A 17,519-nucleotide genomic window follows, 5' to 3' on the forward strand; every position below is an offset into this window, starting at 1 on the left:
TCGCCACGGTATGCATATCAGTTCATGATTAGTTTCAGCGTAAATGATGCAATGGGGCAGATCCCAACGCAACACGTACAAAGAATGATGCGACACAATAACAAAGAAACTAAAAAATTCTGCTAAAAGTGCTTCAGGGCCTCGAATTTTTTTTAAGTGATAGCCTTAAACACCTTCTGAAACATTGCAGATTTAGGCTATTTAATTTCTGGAAAGTTTTTCTATACTCTTTGGAACGTGACGCTTACATTAAATACGAGACATCAAATATCATGACTATTATGAAGTGCAGTGCACATAGCATATATCACACGGTATCGTGCACAGATTTACAACCTTATTTTTGTTCACTCTGCCAATGCTTACAATATCTTATTTCATTTCCAACAAATGGCCACAAAAGGCTGGAAACGTTTTAAACCAATGAGCGGTGTGGTCAACATGTAAACCGTAGCAACAAAAACATAGTCTTTGCGGCTGCTATCACCACTGCAAGGCTTTTGTTTGTCCTATCAAGCGCTGCTTTTAATACCTTAACTCGCTAATGAAATTGTAGGTTTGATTTCGTCTTTCTTTTTCAAATCTACAAAATGCACAGTGCTTTGAAGACTTGTAATTCGATTACGTTGAAATGAAAAACACCAAATTTTTTCCCGATGCTCAGCACGTCACTTAAATATTTATATAGCTTGAGAAACGTGAACTTACAAGAATCGGATAAACCTCATAATATATGCCAATATTCAACACAACTATATTCCAACTTTATATTGGCTTGTAGGGCAGCAAATATGAATCAGTTAAAATCTTTTTAAAAAGAAAATTTGCAGTAATAGGCAATTACCCTTACATTTTGACAAAAGAGACGACTAATCAAGAATGGACACTATAAAAAATTTTGACTTGAGTATTATGATGTTGTTGCAAGTAAGTAACTGTTGTTTGTTGTCAACACTATGAACAACATACTTTTTTAGCACTGACGCCACTAAAAGAAATCGTGTTAGAAAAAAAAATGTTCCAGGCAGATTCATCAGACAACAGACAAACATTCAAGCATGCACAACGTACTACACACATTGCAGCAGCCACCACACATGCTTGTGAAAAGGATGTCAGGGAGAAAGGTTCCACACACAAACAGAGATGAAAGATGCTGGGAAAGAAGAAAAAAAAAAGGCAGAGTTGGCAAAATGAATGCTTCTTGTTTTTCACTAATGTATCACCATGGGTTGGGTCGTAAGCTGCTGACCACACTCCCGTCCGCTTGCAAGAACCGTGCCTTCCTCACGCCATTTCGACTCTAATGAAACGTAAACTCAAGCAGTACAAAAAAAAAAAAACACAGAACTACCCTTGCCTAAGCATGGACACTAGAGGTAGACTCACAGAGGCGAAGCAATGATGCCTAGAAGCAACGATCTATTCTATAACTACACTGAGCAAGCAACGAAAAATAGATGAATAGAAAGGCTCCAGAATTGTGTAGGAAGAGTGGCAGGATAGTTGTTACTCATAGCTCCTTTTATTGCACGGATGGTAAAGGCAATAGATAACTTGCCATGTCGAGGAGCTGCTACCACGTTTGCACTTCGGAAGTGTTGCTGGTCGCAATCGCTGGGTGTGGAAAGCCCTAACTTGAAACGTTAATTTTCCTTGCACTGCCATTTAGAGTGCCTTAGGATCAGTTAACGTGGGAACAGACTTAACGAGCAGCAATTCTCTTCGTCGCAGTGTGTGGCGAAGAGAATTAGGCATATTGCTACTCGTTAGAAAAGCGACGTAATTGTGTTCCATAATTTCGATCCTTAAGGATACCAATTTGTGTGCAAGATTGCACTAAATAGAAACGCATATTTTTCAAATAACTTGTTACTGATAGCGCACTAAGTTGTTAGCAAAATAAGAGACTATCGCTTTAGAGAATCCGGAGAATTGCTTAGCAGTAAGCATGCTTTCAAGAAGATGAAGGAGAACGTTGTAGTTTGTGATTTTCGGTACCAGTCAGTATATAGAATAAAACTGAACGAGAAAAATTGGGGGACCCTTAAGCTTCGCCTTTAAGAGTTGAACGCGATAGCGAAATCCGGCCCCTAGTGCGCTCTTCAACCCCTAAGTGCATACTTATTAATGTGTATTGTTACACTCACACACGCACGCACGCGCGCGAATTTTACAGGCCTTCGATCTAAAGCAAGAGTCGCATGGCCTCCAAGATATACGCCGCGCGCCGGCCCTCTCGGATGCCATAAAAAGTCGAGACATATTTCTCACAATGCCTCACAGATGGCAGCACATTATCTAGCGTTTGCTGCGTTGGCTTCATATGTTTTCCTCTAGATGGACATAGCTGTCCATTTTTAGAGCTGTTGGAAAGTTCGTGTGTGTATTTAGCGGCGATGGCTGCACTATCCCGGCGTTTTTCGACGTAGTTTGATGGCCTCGCGAATGCGCCTACCGTATGGGCTCGTTTTCGTCGTGACACCTGCCGAACAAAATGCGTTAAGGAGACTCCTTCTACTACATGGCATTTATGTAGTGTTTTTGTCCGAAGCAGCTGCAAGCAACATCGTGGCTTTGTGGTAAGACACCTGCTTGCCACGCGAACGGCCTGGGTTCGATCCTCATTGGGTCCGAAGATTTTATCGTTTATTTTATTTGCTACTTTCTCGATTTTTCGCTCACGGATCATTTTTCGCTCACAACCAACGGTGCCGACGCCGACAGCAGAATTTCTGCGACACGAGCTCTCTAACGCTACCGCGTTAAAATGTTACATATAGTGTTATACATTTGAACGTTATAATGGCGTGAATTGGATAAAGTGGCTTTGTTCAGTAGATGATTGGTTACTGTGCGAGTCCCTGTAAACGTATGGAATAGCGCGTGTAATGATGCGAAGTCGTGGAACAAAGAATGTAGGTGGAAACTTTGTCTCTGGCGGCAATCCTCGTTCGATAACTACTCACAACTTCAAGCTTGCACATTCCCCTTAACTTCTGATCATGTGTGCTGTAGGATTGACCACTCTTCGTACGCAACTCGAGACACGAGCAACGGAAAAAAAAATAAACGTAAGAGCGTACACAGAAAAGGTAGAGGCTACAGAAGGAGGCTGGAGCGCCGACTACTTCTGCACGCTACGGGCACTACGACAGCGAATACGGACGTGTCGTTGCTTTTTTTTTTCGTTCTTACTGAAAAACTCGGGAAGAGGACGGAGGCGACTTTTCACGGGAGAAGGCTGCCGAGATTAACCTACTCCTTCCGCGCTCGAAGACTTCTTGGGGCCGGACTTTATAGGCTTAGAAACCTTCTTGCGTCGTGGGGCGCGGTGGCCTCACCGATCGGAAGACGACGACGACGTGAAAGAAGGGCAGGGGACATAGAGAAGGAGAGAGAGAGAGAAAGAGAGAGAAAAGGAAGAGACAGAGAAGGCACGAGACACAAGAGACAAAAGGTTACGGACACAAGCGGGAAGCACGATGCGCAGGCATGTGTTAGTAATTTGACACGTTTTGCCATGTGACACCCGGTGCACGCCTGCGTGCAGGCTAGATTCTTAGGAGCTGTTATCGGTACCAAGGAGACACGAAAAGAGTTTCGTACAGCACAGGAAATGCCTTATCTCGGGTATTTTCGGCTTTTGTCCCCACAGAAGGGTATGTTATCGTATGTGCTCATGAATATGTCACTTCAAGTTCTTCTCAAAATGACGCTGTGCTTCGATGGCTACTACGCAGTTCCTGAAGAAAGTAGCGAGAGGTGGCTCTCTTTTGTTGAGCTTAAAACTGAACTTTAAAAGCGATGCGCCGCACCATTGAAATCTTCCCGCCTCGTGTTCTTTTTTACATTGTCAAGAACGAAATTAGATAGATTTCGCCCTGTGGTTGAAATATGCGGTTTCTTTAAGCTCTCTGTCTTGCTCCTCCCTTATAAGTTCTCTCAGAAGCGAGTGCTAGCTTATAAATACTTATTTCGCCATAGCACTTCGGAGGAAGATGCCAATATAGGCTAGCCCTGTATTTCGGCTATCTGTATGTTCTAGTGTATGGCTTAAGTCTAATAATGTGCTCATGATACTATTTTATGTGGCACCATGTCCATTCCGTGCCGGATATGTGCGCGCCAGACTCTTGCAGCGTCATTTTCTGAGTGACGTGTTCCCTCATTTGCAGCTAGGGCCCCGAATTTCATGTGCTGTACCTCACTCTTTCGTTCGTTCTACTTCAACCAACAGTTCCTAAGTTCCAGTCATAGCTTGCATAAATTTAGCCCTTTATGTGCAACGTGCAAGAACTCCTGTTGTATTAAAACTGGCTTTAAAGACAAATCAGTTTGTGCTTTGTTCACTGTGCTCACACGCTTTTCGGTTTAGCTGGCAGCGAGTGACAGTAACATGTAGCGTGCTAAGCAAGGCAAGCAATGGTAAGCGCCAGTTGCAGGCCGCCTTTTGAATAACACAGCTCAGACGCACATAAGCGCAGAAGTACCGCACACTCATATAGCCTTGTTGTTAGATCTGGTGCTCAGTTTGTAACTTCGAAAGTAAAGTTTCTGAACTTAACACTGTGACAGTCACTCGGAGCCAGCAAATGAAACATGCGCACAAAGTAGACGCGCGCAGCACAAACTGACCTGCCTTTCTTTTGCTTGAGAAAGGGGCTCAGGAAATGACCTCGTCATCCCATCCAAATTAACTGCGTCTTATGAACTATATCAAACACCATAAAAAAATGTTGTCGAAGGAGCCGTTAGAACATCGTAGCAAGAACGTCGTCGCGCCAAAACTTCAGTATTTGTGCTTGGCCAGTGTGAAATTGAGGGAGTACTATACTGAGCAGTCATAGGCGGTGCTTGTCCAAACCAAACCACCCTTTCCTGTAGTGCCTCAGTAAACCGATCTTCGTTGCCACGTGACTGCTTTCAGTTGCCTTTAGTCCTTATGTTGCTTGGTTTTAATTTTTGTACGTACAGTCTCTACACTGAAATAAGGCAAAATGTTAAGAGGTAGAGGCAGCATAATGTGACTGCTTCGCAGCCAAGCACACATTTCGGGCATGCAGGGAGCCAGCATATTTGCAAAGCAAACGTTGTGTGCATCACGTGACACCAGCACAAGACTGTCGAGAGGGTAAGGGTATGTGCGAAACACCACGTCACAAACGACAAGGAGAAAACACAAAAGACATTGCTTGAGCCACTGAACCGCGCATCACTCCTAAATATTCAGTGAAAAACCTTGTCAAACACTTTGCGCGCGGTATATTGTTTGCGATTCAACTGCGCACCAGAACTGTTTTGCCCTATTACTTGGCTAAATGTCGCTGTGATTACTTCAGTATTGCTGTAATTTATTGCTTACACACTGAGCAGCATACTTGTAAAGATGTCACAGAAGACTATAACAGGAAATACTGTCATTATACTTTTTATTGTTGTATCGCCTTGGATACAGCAGCAAACGGATGTCTTTGTGACTATCCGCCTGTAAAACTAAACAGAAATACCATTCTCAATATCTTCATTTCGTCTTCAATATTCGTGAACTCGTGCACAATTACCGAGACCCTTGGGATCGTGTTGAACTTAGAGACGTAATTGATGCAGGTTTTCTTCTAAGGCAACATGGGGATTAGCTACCTACGTCAATGCGTTAGTTGCGAAGCGTCTTCAACGTAGCGATTGGAAGTGATGCGCTGACAGAACGCATGCCGCGTAGTTTATAAAATATATTGAGAGTTATATGTATCAGTTGTCAGTCATTTGTCATTGTCAGAAGTCAGTTTTAGTGCATGGTACACATGACATTTAGTCGGAGCGCAGTTCAACCACATTTCTTTTTCAGGCAACACAGCCTGCGTATGTTCAGTGGCTCCAGCTTAATTGTGCGAATGTAGACGGTAGAGTGCAGCAACACATACTGGGGAACATACCATGTGACTAGACGGAAAAATCGCTCTAGGACTACAACAATGCGTACACCGACGGCGATAGTTATATTAACGAAAATATTCACACCCATTTTGGAATTTTGGGCCTTTTGTGAACCTTTGAGCAGTTTGAACTTGATTACCGTTGTTCACAGATTCTTCAGAGACTAGAAGTAAAGCCTGCACATTCCACAGTAGCTGTGTCATAAATACGGCAGATCCCACGCCTTGTGAGAGCACAAAAAAATATTGTGCCGGATGCAAGCTGACTTAGCGCATAGAGAATTCAGTGCTGAGTGCCTTAAAGCAGAGTACACACTGAATGATTTTTACCTAATCGTTAAAACAGAAAGAACAAAAATAGTCGAAAGTTGTAAGTGTTCAAAAATAATTTAACATTTTCTTAGCACGATTACTTTCCATGAGAAACGACGCACACTATTTCCAAATTTGCGCTTCTGGTATACATATGATAGTAGAGTGAGAAGAAAATTCCAGAAGTATGTTCACGTTATTCATGACTTTTTCTAGATTCCATTTGTCCCCCAAATCGATCAAAATTTTATAGATACTTGGTGAACAAGCTAGTGAACGACCACTCTGTTCAATAAAACACATCGGCATTTCATATTGCCGTTATTATCAGCGAGAAGTAATGTTTGATGAACTGCTTAAGGGAGACCACCGTCACTGGCTTTCGTTTTGCAATGAAACTGGATTATTCACTTGGAGCTCATCAGCCACAAAACGTAAAAATAACGCAGTGCCCTGAACTTACAGGAAATTATCACACACATCATCGAATTATTTTCATTTTCATTTTTGTTTTTGCAGAGTGACGTGAACATGGAACAGGTGGCGTTCGTGAACGATTGAGCCAAGCCTATGGAGCACTCAAACTTCCGAAACGTCTAGAAGGTGTGTCAACGTTTCGAATTAAGTAAGGTAAGCTATGTTCCATGTATTTTTAAGGAACCCGGGAACGTATTTTTTTCCCGTTCGAACACAGAAATATCACTGGAAATGAATTTTGATTGGCCAAGCCGTCGACAGAATACAGTGACGTATCGTGTTCTCTATTTCGTCGTGCAATTCATATCTTATACTATACAGCGCTACATATCATATACCATGCTCGGGCTAAATTTTCAAAATGTGCATACCCCTGTAATCGCATGATTCCTAGCTAACTATAACCGATTAGTTCAACAATGGAATTTGTCCTCGTCAGGACTACGACAAGTCCCAACAAAATCTCCCATTTCGAAAACTGTAGCCACTGCCCCGTGCCAACGTTTCAACAAGGGGAGTCATCTTTTTTTTTTTTTTACTACGGTCGTTGTAGAATTGATGAAGGCATGTTATCTAGTTAGAACGTTCGCTTCAGAAAGAGGCGGCGATAGCTCATCCGCTGTTCCTAAAAGCTGCTACCGGTACTTCATCCAAAGATAACGCAGTTGAGGATAAGATGGACGCTTCAAGGGATGAGAAATCACTGAACTAATGACGTCACTGGAGCCGACTTCACAAGCCATCCTCGTAGAACCGTTGGCTCCAGTGACACTTATCGTTGGCTTCTCAGCACTTCCAAGCCTCCGTCTAATACCCCTGTCACACGGGCACCCGTGAACTCCGTTTAACTCCCTCGTCTTTTCCTCGAGGGAGTGGGGTTCATGTCACACGGTCACCATTTCGCTGAGGAAGTTAAATGGAGCTTTTGGTGGAGGAAGTTCGGTTATGCCCATTTCGGCTCGATGGAGTACTCTCGTTCCCAGCCAGCTACTGCTACGCTGAAAACCGCACTAACAAAATCGTCCTAATGAGCTCAATTATAATTTTAAAAACTATGCTCTTGTTTGAGTAGCATTTCACGCCCCGTAGTGTAAGTTTTAGTTGTATTTTTTCGGACATCAGCGCTTGTACTCTCCACACCAACGCCTCGCCAAGCCGCCGCTGTGAAGCGTCGCGCCATATTTGTTTCTGTACGTGTGAGGCGCACGCACAAGCACTGTGGCAGCAATGGTGATTCCGAGCACTTCATCAACACACAAAAACACGTTTTTGTTGCTTTAAAGGCGACTGCACAGGCAAAAAATTGGACGTTTCGACGAGCGCAGCAGCGCTGTTTCTGCCCCATGCAGCAACCGTCGAAAGCTTGCACCGAGCCGTGTAGCACGGCCACAACTCCATTCTCGTAATGCTCCATCAGGTAGTTAAATGCCGAACGGAGTGAAATGGAGTTCGGTGGTGGCCATGTGACAGAGGTATTAGACAAGCTTTCTTGTTCAAGGTTGATTCCAGCGAAATTTTTTTGTTCAGCGACTACTCGTCAGCACCAGTACTTAAGAATGTCTAAGCTCAGCGACATGTGTGAACAAGCAAGATAGACGGATAAGAAGCGACTGAACCAATCAATATGGAACGTCGACAACCAGTACTTTCTGATCAGTCTCAACGGCTATCGCGTGCCTTGCCTGTTCGAGGAAGATGGCTCTCCGCTTACCAGAGGACGACGGATGGTGCTGATGCGAGGAGACGGTGAGCATATGTGAGGACGAGGAAGAGGCCGAGGACGATGCGTTCGAGCGGGGCCGGCGCTGTTGCAGTGACGCCGCGCTGGACGAGACGCTACTGCTTCCGCCGCCGTCCCGGTCCGCGCCAGGTCCGAGCCGGGACAGCGCCGAGGGGGTTTCGATGCCACCCCCTCCACGTTCCCGGCGGGACGATCCGCCCAGGTCGCCTGCCTGCTTCAGCAGCTGGTAGATGGGGTCCACCGCATCCGGCGTGGCGCTGGGCGTCTCTGCGGGCGTCGGGGCATGGCGTGATTCGAGATAACATTCAGCAAAGCTTCAACTTGAGGTAGTTGGTACGACATTCTAATGTGGCTGCGCTGAGCGAAATGCACGCAGGACTAGCGACAAACAAAAGAGGTGAATGTTATTTCGAGTACGTCGGGCGAATGTTTGTGAACTTACGCTCTACTTTTCTTGTTTCCTTTGTCGCTAGTTTTTCGTACATTTCGCTCAGCGTAACTACATTAGGAAGTGATTCGAGAGCACACACAGAGAGAGAGAGAGAGAGAGAGAGAGAGAGAGAGAGAGAGAGAGGGGAAAAGCAGGGAGGTTAACCCAGCTTTGGCTCGGTTGGCGACCCTACACGTGCGCTGAGGAAAAGAGGGAATAATAGATAAGATAGAGGAGAAAGAACAAGAGTAAGAAAAAGAATGAATTAACAGTTAGTGTGAGTACACACATCACGAACTTGCGCTAGTAGTTCACAGAAGCTTGCGAAGTTCGGTCCTCTAAAGTAGCACAATAGGGCTTTCGTGGCATTGTGTATGCACTAAAATGAGGGCCAAGGTCCCAGGATCTTCTTTTCTGATAGTAGTCTTGCGTCAGGACGATCAAGTTTTGCTCCTAGAACGCGTCGTTGAGTCTTGTAGGATGGGCAGGGGCGCAGAATGTGCTCAGTCGTCGCCTCACAGCCGCATAAGTTTACAAAGGAAATACAGACAAGAGCGTCGCTGTCGAGCCAGTGTTAACTGTGAACAAACTAGCTCCGTTGAATACCGTTTGGACGTTTCTTTCTCGTTCTCGGAGCCTTTCTACATTTGCCATTAATCAACTTGAAGTTCTTTGTGCCTGTTGATTGTCTCCATCCACCATTTGCCGTGCAAGGTTCCCGACGAGCTGCCTGAACAATAATGTGTAACAGCGACGTCCTTGTGTGTCAATTCCGCTGCTCAAATCAGTGTTAGCTATGAGCCAAGAAGCTCCGTTGAATACCGTTTTGACAAAAGTATGCTCTACACTGTGAAAGCAGTTCCACTCTTTCGGTAGTCTTTCTGTCACTCAGTTACACTCTAAGGTAAACATGAGTATTTGGGGCGTGTTCATGCCACACAACAATAATCATCATTTCGCTCGATTGAATTTCGTTTCTCAAAAACTGTGAGCCTCCTACTTTCATGTCAAGAGTGCTACGTCACGCTGATAACCGCACGCCGTTCGTGACCGGAAAGTGCCGGGCGCACGGCGATAACGCAAGAAAAGCAGGCGAGATAGATGACGATTGTTACTGTGTGGCAGGAAGACATCCCGGATACGCTTTTCTTGCCTTAGAGTGTATATGCTCTAAACATCATTTTGGGCGTATCAGCCACATTCGTGATTGGTCTTGTTTCCGTTACCGTTGTTAAAAACTTCGAGCCCGCTATTTTTCTTTCAAGAAAAACTCCCAGGGACCCTTATGCATTCGTCAAAGACAACGCCAAGGCGAAAGCCATTTTATTGTTTTATTTATTGGTCGATTGTATTGATAGCCCCCCCCCTCCTGAAGTTTTCTGCACCTCAGGTGGTGCTGCAACGCCTTCGTGATCGGCCTACCTTTTACCAAGCGCGGTGACGTCATAGTGTGTCGTTAATGCGCCACAAATTGTGAATATCTGTTACCTCTGTGGTAACGTGACCTTCTGGAACGTTTCGTGTTGACGCAGACGGTCACTTTTCGCGTTTGAGAAGGCACCTCCATTGCAAACTCGTTTTTGTAAAGCGTGCTTTTCTGTTAAGCATTTCACTAAATAGAGGCAGCCAACTTTGAAAACAGGGTCCCATGTTAGAGTGTACTAGAATGTGGCGCTTAGCAGTTGATAACGATTGCGCTTTTCCACGACAAAAAACTCTGTGAACATAGGAAAAAGACACAGATAACAATAAAGAATGCTTGCCACGAACTAGAACATTGGTAAGACAGTCTTGTGAATAAGGGTTTCAATGACCGGCATTTGTTTCACACAGATGGGAACATCGATATTAGAACTTATGTCTGCAAATAGGTAGGAGTTATGTGCTAAATGGCTTCCATATTGCAATAAACGTGAATTGAACTAATGTCACGTTAATTTCGTCCTTGATGAGTTGACTTGACTGCAGACATGGTTTAGCAGGCATCCAAAAAACATTTATAAAAGCCACATCTTCATCGGTGCGCATGCGTAAAAAAGAAACGGTTGCTTACTTTCTTCCTCAGGTTCGGCTGGGATTATCTTTGTCTCAATTTCTGATGCTGACCGCTGTCTTCGAAGAAGTCTGGGCTTGGGCTGCGTCGGGAAAGAAGAACGTTACAAAACTTGTCATTAGCCTATTATATAACAGTGAGAATAGGTGTAAGTGCACTATCATTAGCCACTAAAATGCATCTACAGGATTACATGGGTAAACTCTACACATATAGAAGTATTCTTTGTGTACACCTATCGACGAAAACTTTACGTTAGTACAATCAATCTGGGGTGGTTCACGATTTGTAATAGCACTGATTTCTGGTGTTTTACGTACCAAAACCGCGATATTATTAGGAGGTACGCTGCAGTGGAGGACTCCGGATAATGTGAGCCACCTGGGGTTCTTCTTTAACGTGTAGTAACATTGCACAGTACAGGGCTTGTTGCATTTCGTCGAGGAATCATTTCTAGTTCCCCAACTTCCGTACCGCCGTTTTGTTTCTTGCTGTTGTGGTAGCTATCAAGTATTAGCAGTAAGGGGGAACAACAGTGTAATATGATTACAGCGTACTACAAAGTAACCATGACAAGCAATGGTCGCCTCTAATAAAGTAACACAGGGTGTGACAAGAAAATACACTCCTGACCAAAGAGACGGTGGCTTCACAAATTATAGGCTGTTGTCCATCAGTTTACATAAATGGCTCAACTAACGTGTCATTGACGGATGCGGACGTGAGTGAGGTTTTGCTCTGACAATCCTATCACGAGACACCGAACGCCACCTTGGAAGCTCTTCGCAACGTCCACACATCCGTCATCTGTCGATACATTTGCGTAAATATGCCGTCTCGAGATTGTTATTATGTTCTGGCGCTGTTGTTCGATTAAAACGTTTGGATCGTGTGCGATCTGTTACTCATTTTATGCAGCAAATTGTTTCTTTATATGATACGTAGAGACGTGAAAAGAAATGAGCCGTGATTATGGTCAGTTCCATATCGGAGGTTGCGTTATCTGACCTAACAATGCGGGGGCAATGGATAGTAGCTCCGTTGGTAACGGTATGGTGAAATCCCACGTTTTCTCCAATATTTGTGCTCATCTGGGCCCGTATTCCCAAAAGGCGACAATCGCAAAAGTATCGCCTTTGGTGCGCGCTGATTGGCTATTGAGCAAACCGGAAAAGTTAGGGCGCCATCTGGTAATTCCGCCGACGTCAATTTTGCGTCATGGTGCTCGACGGTGCTCTCGACATATTTGCAATAAGCGAAGGCACCGTTAACCGTCGGTCCGTGGTGAAGTCTAGCATTTCAGTGACGTAGGCGGTAGCTTCTAGTATTCAATCCTCGGTGGATATACGCAGCATTTTTTACGCTGAAGCTTTCATCGCGCATTACCTTGGGGTGTTATCAGCACTCGTTCTTTGCCAGCGCGCGTTTTTTCGTGGTTTGAACGTCCCAGGAGCAAGAACCGTGCGTTGCTCGCGTGGCTTATCGCGAGCCGGCAACATGTTGAGATCTTGAGACGATGTCGCTGCGGCGGCACGCTACAGCTGAACTCTCCGAGTACGCCGTGTTAAACTCTCAACGAAAATACGTTTTACGCAAAGTTGCATTCTTTAAATATTATACTGTGCATTAAATAATCGAACAAAAAAACGTTGAAAGCACTTTCAACACGTCTTACACTTCAAGTAGCCACAGCCAAGCCGGCCAAGCCTGGCCACTGCGTAGAAGCAGCAGCACACGCTCGAAAACGCCGTACTCGGGTTGCTCTGCGCTCGTACCCTCGTACGGTGCGCTCACTCCCGTGTTGTGAGACATTCGAACTACCAACGGCCAGTTGCAACAATGACGTCACAGGCAAGTCTTTTTTTTACTTATTGAACGCATCAAATTCTACGTCACCAAACGCGATACTATCGCCTTTTGCGATCGTTTGAGAATACGGGCCCTGGGGCGGCTCACTGCTCTGCCGTAGTAGACTGCATACAGTACCGATAGTACTCTAAATCGTCGACCTTCTTTTTCCAAACACCTTCATGTGCATTCCAATGTACCGAGATAAATGAGTGTATCGGTGTTCATCTGTGAAATGTACGTGCTGTTTTTACTTGTTTTCTTTGTTCGTGTACAAGTTACATGTACAATAAAACTTCCCCTTTTGCACGCAGCCACAGCTAACCACTGTCCCCCCCCAAAAAAGCGTACGGTACTACACTTCAAGACATGCACCCCACATTCTTTCAGGGATCTGCAGCTCTGTGGTCATGGTCCCCTTTAGCGGGAGATGGTGTGATTTCTCGAAGCAGACAACTGAAAGCACGTAAGGAAAGCTAGTAAATGGTTAGGGACAGCTTACTGGCTACGTTGGAAGCATTCTTACACCGATTAGTATGCCGATTTTACACCGTAGATGGCGATGCTTTATTGCGGTTGCTTTCTCACCTGGCACCGACTGGCCTTGTCTTGGCACTCGGCGTGCACGTTGAACTTGCACAGCTTGCACTTGAGCCCCTGGCGCACGTGCCCGCGCAGTATTTCGCGGCACACGTCGCACGCGGTCACCTTTTTGTACGTGTACTCCTGGAACACGTGTTGACCCGTGTCCCAAGACACACCTGTGGAACGTCGTGCACTCGTTAGCCACAGCACGCACGCACAGACACATGCACACACAAAGGTAGGGCCACCGAAAGAAAAACCCTTAGCAACTCGTCAATAAGTTGCAGCTATTCCGAGGACGGTAAAAACGAGGTTAACGAGGCACTCCACTAAGAGCAGACTTTGTGCTATTCAGGATGCCTCCAACATTTACATTGAAAAACTGAAATCGAAATTTTATTCCTCAACCAGAGTATGTTACGAGAAGGACAGGTAGAAGCTGTTAGAACAGCTTGAGTGGCCCCGGCCCCCTAATACACAGGGTAGTAAATAAGCACGCGGCTAAATAAATACAACCTATTAGGAGAAATATGTACGAGTTTCAGAACGTCGTTACAAAAAAATGTCATCCAACGTGATTCAACGTGTCATCCAATGTGTCATCCAGTCAGTGTGGTTAACACGATTGTTTCATTCCTACGATCTCTATATACTTCTGCATCGCCCTTCGTTTGTTCATTCCTGCTACGTAATTTAGTCTTATGTGAAAAAAACGCCAGTCTGCGCTGAAACCGCAGCACAGTCACAGCGAAAGCTGGAATAGCGGTGTTTCTAGAGCCCGTTGTAAGCTCTCTTGGGACTACTAATAGAAGTACACTAGCAAGGTACCCACTACGCCATAAATCACAATTTTTGTGAAGTTGGGAAGCACCTACTAAGCCATTATTCGTCATTCTGCGCAGAAGCGAGGCACCAGCTACACGTCTGTAAGACATTATGTGCACTTTGTTGACGTGACGACTGATAACGATGAAGAATTGTGGCTCAGCCCTTTGTAATGGGTTGGAAGCTTTAAACGGCCCACTGGTTATGTAATTTGCATTGGGTGACGCCCGGTCGCTATTTACCTCTCCCGCCCTGCTGTACAACATAGGTTGACGTGGGAGAGAGGGGGAGGGGGCGAAGAACTTTTCTGAGACCCCGAGGAAATGGATCATGCGCTTATGGGCTTCCTTGGCAACCAGTACAAGTGCACTTGCGAGGAACCCACTACGCAATAAATCATTGTAATTTTTGAGTAGTAGGGAAGCAGGCACTATGTCATTTTTCATTTTACGGAGAGCCGTGGTACCTGCTAAACGCATGTAAGGCATTATGTGCACTTTGTTGATGCTGTGCGTGATGACAATGAAGAATTATGGCGGATCCCTTTGTAATGGGTTGGAAGCATTCAACAACCTACTCGTTGCGCAGTTCGCATTGTGTGACGCCTGGTTACAGAATTCGCGTTGTGCGACGCTTGGTGCTTATTTTACTCTTCTACCACGCTATATTGGATATGTTAATGTGGCTCCTTCCCGACATGAAGCCTGTATAGGACCTTTTTGCAAAGGATTTCCAAGCACCGGCATGGCTCAGAGGTTGAATACTGGGCTCCCACGCAGAGGGCCCAGGTTCGAACCTCGTTCCATCCTGGAATTTTTTTCTTGTTTCGTTTTTTTTTCTTATTTAGAGCGATAGTGGTTACGGACACCGGCGGCGGCGGCGGTGGACAACTACGGCGCCAAAAACGGCCGCTGAAATGATTTCATAACAGCTTTCGCTGTAAAAGGCGCAAGTGGTGCCTTCTAAATAGCGCGCATAAAAAAATTACTTAGGTGTAAATATCAGGTAAGCGCAATTGTCAGAGTAACGTGAAAATATCGGTTATTTTTCTCAGTCACGTTTCTTCCCCAGGTATCAACCTTAGAAGTGGCGATGCTTACCTGCGCCACCAGGGCCGCCAGCAGCGTGGCTTCCTTTCCGGTCCGACCCATCAGGCCTGCGCAGAGAATAGCAGAAAAGGCGTGGTGCAGTCGAGAGTTCGGAGAGATAATTGCGTTGCTATTTAAATACACTATAGCTGTTAAGGATCTCCTCACTGACCACAAAGAGACGAAAATGACGTTTCAGTGCCCGCATATACTGCTTTCGATTTCACAATGTAGCAAGGTCTCTGGCGAAACAGTTCAGCCAGTCTTATAGATGTGATGAAGTGACTTCACTTATGTGAACCCCCAGACAAGGCAGAAGCTCTGGGGAAGATGGAAGCTTAAAGAGGCGAAAAATTCTTGAACACGGGTTGTAGCTGGACCGAACGTTTCGGCAAGTGGTCTTGTCTTTGTCGAGGCTACAACTACCTTCCTTAGTACCGCGCATTGCACTCCTTGATCCCTCTATCCAAACCACAGAAGGGGAGGAGGAAACGAGAGCAAGTGCGAAAAACTCTTCTTTAGTACTTGCTCTCTTTTCCTTATCCATTTTGTGGCTGGGAGAGAGGGTTCAAGGCGTACACATACACGGTGCTAAAGAAGGTAGCTGCTCCCTCGACGAAGACAAGTCCATGTGTCGAAACGTTGGCCCAGGCGACACCCCCTGCTCAAGGACTTTTCGTTTCTCCGCCTATGTGGTGTGACGAATATTGGCCGCCCGTACTTTCTGTTAGGAGTGCCTCCAGTAGTTTGAATGGTGAGTGATTCTAGACAATGTCCTTACGACAGCTTTCAGTTTGTCTTCAGGATTCTTGCTCCGTCACATCATCGGGTACACCTAAATGCCCGCGCGTGCTTTTTGAGAGCGTTTTCAGGTGTGTTTACCTCGACGTCGTTATAGCACGAGCGCGACATCACGCACCTGATGACATTGTGGGCTGAGACGGTGCAACCACCCTGGTGACATGCCGAAATGTTACTGGAACTATTAACAACGTCCGTACAAGATCGAACGCAATCTTCATCTACCTACACGAACTCACTTCGTCATGCATTCAAAAATACTTGAGCTTTAGCGCTGACATCTCTGTGTTAACCGAAACGTCAATTTGATCTTTGTGTGATCAGTTATTGCTGTAACTGCCGCAATATTTTAGTCTCCTGACGGCACAGCAGGGCTTCGATGGGTTTAGATGGTTGGGGGTGGGGAGGTTATGTGCAGATGATACGGTAAGCAGGATATAGTATATTTACGATAGATATGGCACCCATCGTAAGAAAACAACTTAGCAACAAGTTGCGATATGACTGACACAGCAATAAACGTGTTGCGCGTACACCATAAACGCCCTGTTACAAAGCATAGCGAGCCACCATAAGAAGCCAAACTTCCCGGCACTAAATCTTGAAATCTCTCCTAATCCGAGCTGTCCTAGAGAAAGTTATCCTAGAGGAAGTAGAAAGCTCTCCTTGAGGAAGCTCTCCTGGGGGAAGCAGAAAGAACAAAGCAGCACATGTGGGCGGTGTTACCTCGTGCCTGTTACGTGACAAGAAAAGTTAGTGACAGGCTGAGTTGGCGTATACATTGCGCGCGTGATCAGCAGCGCCGCTGAATGCGGTGCTGATCACGCGCTCAGTGACTTGTAAATATGTTTATGCGGAAACGTGCACGCGCGAGGTGTTAGAATTGCGCGCGTACTTGTCCGAGGCCCCGCTGCCGGTCTTGAGGCTTCGGAAAGCCTTGAGCCACTTGTTCTTGATGGTGCCGGTGACCGCCGGCACCGCGGTAGACGCCTTGCGCTCGCGGCAGTTGCGTTCCTCCCCGTCCGCCTCTACCTCCTTGCCCCGGAACAGAGCGAACTGCGCCACACGTATAGAGCAGAAAACACGCATACCCCCCGCCGTTTAGAAAGTTGTCGACTGCATGTTCACGTTACAGACAATTCGCGGCCTCGTTTCATGTTCTAAACAGTTTCAGTTGAGTTTAGTTGAAAACGTCTGCATTAGTCGTCTTCGCTAGACATCCGACAGCCCCATTTAAAAGCCACCCGTACGAAGCCACCCGATTTAAAAGCCACTTTGTACGATGATCCCCAAGCAAAGTTAAGGACAAGGGATCCGCACATTGAACAGTCTCATTGATGACGTGGTTGCGTGCAATAGTTATTTGAGCAAATTTGCCCATGATAATCGCCCTTTGTCGGAATAAAGAGTTTTGGGACACTTG

At 45.7% G+C, this 17,519-nt stretch overlaps 1 protein-coding gene across 1 annotated transcript in view; it reads right to left on the reverse strand.

Moving 5' to 3' along the window:
- The window catches only part of LOC119404989 (uncharacterized), a 180,376-nt gene that overhangs the window by 19,796 nt on the left and 143,061 nt on the right, over nucleotides 1-17,519 (reverse strand). Inside the window, 5 exon segments of the mRNA XM_037671736.2 lie at nucleotides 8,437-8,733; nucleotides 10,950-11,031; nucleotides 13,386-13,558; nucleotides 15,308-15,363; nucleotides 16,992-17,152. Coding sequence (XP_037527664.2) covers nucleotides 8,437-8,733; nucleotides 10,950-11,031; nucleotides 13,386-13,558; nucleotides 15,308-15,363; nucleotides 16,992-17,152 — 769 coding nt within the window.

Source organism: Rhipicephalus sanguineus, chromosome 9, assembly GCF_013339695.2.
Source record: "Rhipicephalus sanguineus isolate Rsan-2018 chromosome 9, BIME_Rsan_1.4, whole genome shotgun sequence".
NCBI classification, from domain to species: Eukaryota; Metazoa; Arthropoda; class Arachnida; order Ixodida; family Ixodidae; genus Rhipicephalus; species Rhipicephalus sanguineus.